A 7767-nucleotide genomic window follows, 5' to 3' on the forward strand; every position below is an offset into this window, starting at 1 on the left:
GCGGGGTGGGTTGGGGTGGGGGTTGCACATTCTTGAAAATGGAGGGGTGGACACTACTATATATTTTAGTATAGTCTGTCACCCAACGTTTGTCAAATAATTTCAAGCAGGGGCGGATACAGCTTTTCGGGCAGGAGTGTGATGGGGCGGGGTGGGTTGGGGTGGGGGTTTCACAGTCTTGAAAATGGAGGGGTGGACACTACTATATATTTTAGTATAGTCTATCACCCAATGTTTGTCAAATAATTTCAAGCAGGGGCGGATACAGCTTTTCGAGCAGGAGTGTGATGGGGCGGGGTGGGTTGGGATGGGGGTTTCACAGTCTTGAAAATGGAGGGGTGGACACTACTATATATTTTAGTAAAGTTTGTCAAAAGGAGGGTGGGTGATTGCTCAACCCCGCAATCATCCCTTATCCACATGTGGTGGTAGTATTGGTGTCAGTATTAATATGGTGAAAGAAACAGTAGTGGTAGTGATAGTAGTTGTAGTAGCAGTAACAACAACAACAGCAGCAGCAGCAGCAGCAGTAGTAGCACAAGTAGTGCAAGTAGTGGTGTGAGTAGCTTTGGTGACCGTAGCGGTATTATCATATGCGCTGTCCCCAACATCCAGTAACACTGTGAGTGCTTAACCCTTTTCTCCAGGTATATATTTCCTAAACAACCACCCGACGGCAGTACGTACATCACAAAAATAGAGATATACACAATCGCGGTAACTGTTCCAAAATTAATGATATATTTCATTTGACAATGGTTTGTTCAGACGTATACGGAAAACATTCCTCTTGTGTTCGTATATTTGTTCGTATACTTGACCCATTGCTTTGGTATATCCTTGTACCGGAGGCGACATCAACCAACCTACCAACCAACCACAAGCACACACGGTGATGCTCATGCAACAAGAATAAAGGAAAGATAAGAAAATAAATACCTTTATTCTGGTGAGAACGCATAAATACTTGATCATCTCAATCTATCTTTGTGAAAGTTAAGAGTAAGAAGAAATATCATTCAGATTCCCACGAGTAAAACATGTCAACTGCAAGACACACTCGTTCCGAGTATATTGGCATCAGCACGTGGCAGTCTTTGTTCATTAAACAGAGAAGGGTCTGAAACTACACCAGAACACTCTTACTGATCGTGGCTTCCATAGATATGTATTGTATCAGGTAAATGCATTGTATTAAATAATTGCTCTGTATTAAGTGATTGTACATTGATCGTGGCTTCCATAGGTATGTATATTGCATTAGGTAAATGCAATTTACTAAGTAATTGTATAAAATGATTGTACATACATAAACTGTACTCAAAACACGGAGCAGGGAATATGGAAAGATACCCGTATGTTAACTACATAAGACACGGTCAATGAAATAACTTTAGTAGTATCTAACAGATGAAGAATATTATGGTTCTGATGTTTCACTTTCATCTTTTGCAAGAACTTATTGCACAACATGTGAATATGATTTTACATGAATACCAAGATAAATATTATATACATACTCATGGAAACAAATAAATCAACACATTAAAGTACAAGTGTTAATTTATTTCCAAATTTTCACTCACAGTGCAATACGTACCTTGTGAAGAAATCTGGAAACGAATATAGGAACACTTCTACTTTCATGTGTTTCCTTTTTTGTTTCCATGAGTATATAATATAGCATCTAAAAATATATTTGTGTTAAAATACTAGTATATGAATACAATGTAAATTACAAAACTCCCACGTGTTCAACATCCAGAATATATATAAGGTAATTAAAAAGTGATGACCACAATGTTGTCCCACAAGCAAAGCTAACTCGTGCATTTCCAATTCCTCAAGTGTTGTGTGGTCGCATCTCCCACTGAACTCTTACAACCACCCTATGCCTTGTTACAATATTCACCCGACCACCCAGGCAGACACCTACACACATAATAGTCATATTTCTTCAGTCTGGGGTACCTGTCCCCGAACACCGTCCACCTCTTGTCCCTTGTGTCCCCATACTCCTCCCTGGGCCTCACACAGGCCTCCTTCTGGTACAGACGGAGGAAGTTCTGTGTGGTGGCCTCGAAATCCTTCCTGATACAGCGGCCGTGGTTGTTGCACAGCTCGTTGGCACATGCCTGTGTGAAGTCGGTGAGGTTCTTGACGAAGGGACCTAGGACTTTGTTGATATCATTCTGCATCATGCGGCATTCATTCTTCGTCTTGAAGAAACTATGACTTCCCCAGATGACCACTCCAGAAGCCCCCATAGCGGCAGGTTCCTCGATGGCGACCTTGAGGTCATCCTAAAATCAGGAAGTAAACATCCTGTCAGTGTAACGCTTGGCTACAAGCAGTCTGTACCAAGTTCAGGAAACATATATAACCTAAAACACATGATTTTAATGACAGAGACAGGACATTTTATCTATACCATCTGTTTTCAGTGCGATCGTGAAGTCATCTCCTTCAGGGGTAGTTATTGTGTTTTGATACCTCTGAATGACCAAACAGAATCGTGTATGTACTTCGCCGACGGCTGAAATCTGTACAACGTCCAATGTCTTATCACCTGCTCTTTTAGAGCTCATTACTGTTCCCGAGAACCATCTCAGAATCCTGACGGACAAGAACTACCCCTTAGCTAACGATGACTGTTCACGTCATCTACCTGACTTGTGACCACACTGTGCCTGTCCCATAGGCAACAGTATTACTCCGTGAATTTGGGAGAATGAAAACTGCAGATTCTCCAGGAAACAGACGTCCACGGCACTAACCTTCTTGAAGAAATCTGTTCCGTTGTCTTGACCCAGACTGTATGGCATGATGGGAGTGTTGAGCCCGGACCATTTCGCCTGCACTCGGAGCGTCTCGTTCACCGTCTGTCTGACGTACAGGTAACGGCTGTGCATTGGTGTCTTCCGATTGGTGTAAATCCTGGGGTACAGGCCTGTGCTAGTAGAGAACAACCACCCCATGCTACAAGGTAAAGATAATGTATGTAGCAGTGACATTTCAGGTTGTATTTCATATTTTGTTTTATTCATAATGTCAATAAAGACATGCAAAACTATTTCTTGGTGTTATACAGTTTCGTGGCCAGCAGTATTGTTTTTCTTCGGGTTAGGCCAGGTTAATCTGCATGTCACGTGCATTTCATGTTTGAGAATCTTTGTCCACACGGAAGATTTTGATTGGTTGATTGGTTGATTGGGTGATCTGCTTTAACATGATCATGTCTCGTGGTTTTCACAGCATTCCTAGAGCTGATGTGAGGCAGAGTTGGAGTATGGGTGTCGAGCGTGTTTGCTATGCGCTATGGTGATGAGTATTGACACTATGGCATTCTCCTGCGTGTGCTTGCGCTTAGGTTCTTGTGTTTAATGTTTGCTTGTGTTTCATTTTGCAGTAAAGTCATCTGACTACGGGTCACTGTCGGTCATCACGCATCTCTGGGTAGCTTCGTCTTATAGATGGGTGAGCAGTTATTGACTATGAAGTTACACGTGTGAAATATATTTTCTGCTATTAATTGTAAGCAATGTTGATGAGTTTGTTTCAAAATCATTAAGGTCATATTTGTGAAAACATAAGAAAGTTATGCTATCAATGCATTTATTTTTTTTTATCATTGTAATGTGCATGTTCATGTGACCATGATTTATATGTACTCAGTTGTCTCCCCTTTTCTAGTAAATGGTACAGATGAATCTGTGATATTTATTTACGTATTATCTTCATATATATGTATGTCCATGCAATGTTTACTAGGTACTTGTCCCCCACGATGTCAGAATAAACATAAACGGATTCACACTCAACAGCTAGTCGGAGTTTTTTTTTCATCGGCGCCAGTAGCTGTGATATGTAATGTGTGTATATTCCACAGGGTGATTAAGTACGAAAGCGGAACTGACGCCATTTTACGAAAACAGCAAAAATAGTTTCTTCACCTATAAATAACATCAGTCACGGCTTAGTCTAATTTGGACATCGTAAGCTTACATATAACTTCATCACACAGTGATGTCTTCTAATTAACCTGTGCTGAAGCATTTCGTCATAAATTAACAATAACATCACCAATGGGGTATATTCTTTGTGTGTGTATCGTACGTGCGTGTTTGCTGGTGTGTGCAAGTGAAGAGAGAGGGGGAGGGAGGATGCGGTCCTATGAATGATAACGTGGTCATTTCTTAAGCATTTTTCTTTTCACTCAAATTTGTAATTTTAGAATTTCAGTCGGTGTCGAATAATTTGAATGTCCTGTTTTCACGATTATACGACTTGTGCTACCTAAAGCACATTTAAGTTCGACGTATCTGAAAACCAAGGCTAACAAGCGGGTCATATTAAATGAGAATCACGATACATTGCGAGTACGTGTCATAAATTGTGGTCTAAACGAAACCATTTAAATTAGGGATATTTGGCATCTTACTATTTATCATTCGTATTAGATGTTCCAGGATTTGAGCATTCATTGGTTGTTGACGACCCCCAGCATCGCGGGTAACCATAGTAACCCCAGTGGGCGTTCGGACGGAGTTGTCGGCCCAGTTGAAGAGATCCTTGCAGGAAGTTCCTGTAATGCACATCCATTTTCCGTATTCAGGCGAGGATTATAACAAAACTGAAAGTTAAATTTACGTCGTTTGTTGTACGTACTGAAATCGAACCTTAACTACTCCGGGTGTTGTCACATCTTTTCCATGGCTATGCTGAACACCAAGTAGGCAAACACATAATCTAAAGGCGCACGGTAAAGGCCCAAACCTCCACCTTGACCTAACTTAACCAGCACAGTAGGTCCTAACCTGTCAAAACCTCCACCCTGACGTAAGTCAGCACCGTAGGCCCCAACCTGCCAAAACCTCTACCTTGACCTAACCCAGTCAGCACGGTAAGGTCCAACCTGCCAAAAACGCAACACTGACCCAACCCTGTCAGCACGGTAAGGCCCAACCTGCCAAAACCTCCAGCATGGTGGAGCCAGAACATTAAAACCAAACCTGACATGTACTGTTATATTTAGAGACAGTTTTATGCAGAAAAGTAAGTTCCGAGTCTGCATACTCTTCCAACACCCTGATTTCACTCCAAAACCTACAAAATACTTAGGGTTAATGACAGGCGTCGGAAATGCTTACCTATTAAGTAAAACCCACGAGCATGCAGCTGGCTGATTCTGGATTGGGATTCGAACCAGGGAAAAGAACCTGGCGAGACGTAGCAACCTCAAACCAACCTAACATGCCCTCCTGTGTACAAGCAATGAGGAGACACTTACCTGGCGGCAATGTCGAACTGTCGTGTAGCCTCCTCCATGATCTGTGTCGTGTTTGTCCAGGTGGGATGTTGTTTCTTGACCAGCTCGACTGACTTTGTCTTGTAATTTCCTAAAGTGCCAAAATTCAGCGGTAGATGTGGTCTCCAGGATTCGAAGTCGATCACCGCCAACCCGGTATATTTGTGATCGGGGATGATCTGGTTCGTCACAGCTGTCGCCTTTCGGAAGTGTTCGGGTAGGTTTCCTTCCTGAAATATGCATCCGCAAATCTGGCGATTGTAGGGTTTCCGAATGGTACTGTCCGAATTATTAGAACTACATCAGAGTAAGTGAGTGAATTAAAGTTTAGAGGGGATGTATTGCAGCTATGTCGTGACTAAAATATTTATAAATTCATGATAAATACACAAATCTGAAAAAGGAAGGAAGGAAGGACAGTAACACCAACTAGTATATCAAAGTACATGTATCAATTACAACTAGCAGCTACCCCTAAAATAGGGTTTCAGATTGAGCCAATACAATATGAAAACGGACGTAGTGTCTCCAACATTTGAAGGTAGGTCACCATACCAGGGACCATGGGGCCTAGCAGTACTCTCGCTACCTGCAACAAGATTTAAACCATCCCTTCAGCCACTGGCGATTGCACTGATAGTTAGCCATCATAAAACAAGTATTCTACGTAGGTCGACAACAACGCTAGCCATGAAGAATCAACAGAGCGTGAGATCTGTGTACCGCGCTGTGCTTTGAAGAGTTACCTCCCTTACCTACCCTATTGACAACTCGAATTCACTATATCTGCACCAGGTTCACACGTGAAGATGAACCCGAAGTCGTAAACGCCGCATCAGCTCCTTCAGACGTTTCTCCCAGTACGTAATGGTGAAACCCGTGAAGGTCCCGGGGTAGAATAGGCCTTCAGCAACCCATGCTTGCCATAAAAGGCGACTCAGCTTGTCGTAAGAGGCGACTAACGGGGTCGGGTGGTCAGGCTCGCTGACTTGGTTGACGCATGTCATCAGTTCCCAATTGCGCAGATCGATGCTCATGTTGTTGATCATTGGATTGTCTGGTCCAGACTCGATTATTTACAGACCGCCGCCATATAGCTGTAACATTGCTGAGTGTGGCGTAAAACTGAACTCACTCACTCACGTAATGGTGAAGCTCACAGAGCATGTCTATCTCCCTAAATTACTGGTTCTCACAGGTTCAGGGATACAGCGCTGTTACATTGTGTTCCTAGCGGACAACGTCTGACGTGTCTCAGATAGATATATTTAAATAAATTATATAAAAGTTATATAAATAAGTACGTAAATGAATACATGAATAGTGAATATAAAGAAATAATGAATATAAAATCAACACGTACATAACAATGTCAAAATATATGACCTACATTAATAACACATGTCATCAAGTAATAAGACTGGAGTATCATAAATAACTTTTGCTTTAAACTGAAGAAATATTTGATGCATCCCATTCATCAGTGAAACTCAGGCCAGGACATTTTCACAACATATGAAAGAATCGTAACTTGTTTTCGTGTGACATGTGCATGTTTTCATGTTATCACCATCAGTGAACTGTCGGAACTTATTCATATAACGCTGACGGGGGCAAGAACCAAGAATAATGCGTGCATGTGACTCGCCCAAGTAAACCCAATAAAGCGCTCATAAAATATATCGACACGCACCATTTACCGGGACAATTATGGGGTAAACTCACCTGTGGGATACCGCCATTTGAAGACGTCTGTAGGGAAGGCCAGTCTCCAAATCCGTAAAATATAACCATATTTTCTCCCATGAATTGATCATTCTTGTTCGTAACGATTCGATAAGTTGTCAAGTTTAGGTTAATCCCGTGCGCTTCGCAAACGTCGGAGGGGACATTCCAAACAACGAAGAAAGGTAGATCAGGTAGTGTGTATGGTGCTGTGCATCCTTTGGTAGCATCCTTGGAACTTCTCCCGAGAGTTGGGGGAAGTGTCAGACATACAAGGACAGCTACAACGTAGAGTAGCACTACAATCATTCTCTGTAGGGGCTGATCCGATTTTATCGCCCGTTACGGCTCACAACGTCCTGCACAAGATCATGTGACTGCCTGTGTCACGTGACAATTGTAAACACAATAACTCCAACCACCTCGAAGTGATATGTATGTTTTAATCACCCTTACAAAGTAGTTATTTAAATAAACTCTGCGAGGGCTACTACCATAGAATGCCTATTTAATACGCGCGTAATGTATTATAAACGATGAAGATTATCAAAATATGTACAATTTCATTGGGTTTTTTTGTAGTTTTTTTTTTTTGTTAAATAGAAATAATTGCCCTAGGTCAGATAATCAGTGCCTAGGTCAGATAATCAGCTTATAAAATACTTCGAAGAACAATGAGCATAACTTTCCCTATTGGTCTAATATTAGAGATTAGCACCAGCATACCTCACTGC

At 41.8% G+C, this 7767-nt stretch overlaps 1 protein-coding gene across 1 annotated transcript; it reads right to left on the reverse strand.

Annotated features, from left to right (window-relative positions):
- Positions 1-924: 924 nt before the first annotated feature.
- Positions 925-7420, reverse strand: LOC137267885 (hyaluronidase A-like). Its single transcript, XM_067802329.1, has 5 exons — positions 7034-7420; positions 5291-5538; positions 4442-4585; positions 2778-2979; positions 925-2303 (listed from the first exon to the last, which is right to left on the reverse strand). Exons 1-5 carry the CDS (start codon positions 7340-7342, stop codon positions 1890-1892), a joined length of 1317 nt encoding a protein of 438 aa, XP_067658430.1. The 5' UTR covers positions 7343-7420; the 3' UTR covers positions 925-1889.
- Between the last annotated feature and the right edge of the window lie 347 nt (positions 7421-7767).

This window comes from Haliotis asinina, chromosome 16 (genome assembly GCF_037392515.1).
Source record: "Haliotis asinina isolate JCU_RB_2024 chromosome 16, JCU_Hal_asi_v2, whole genome shotgun sequence".
NCBI lineage: Eukaryota > Metazoa > Mollusca > Gastropoda > Lepetellida > Haliotidae > Haliotis > Haliotis asinina.

What these genes read in the sequence shown, in the direction of transcription:
- LOC137267885 (XM_067802329.1), bottom strand. Translation starts at nt 7,342, where the DNA reads ATGATTGTAGTGCTACTCTACGTTGTAGCTGTCCTTGTATGTCTGACA. An exon ending in TCTAATACGAATGATAAATA is followed by an intron (nt 2,980 to 4,441) that starts GTAAGATGCCAA and finishes TTTACCTTGTAG; the next exon opens with CATGGGGTGGTTGTTCTCTA. An exon ending in GAACAGATTTCTTCAAGAAG is followed by an intron (nt 2,304 to 2,777) that starts GTTAGTGCCGTG and finishes TCCTGATTTTAG; the next exon opens with GATGACCTCAAGGTCGCCAT.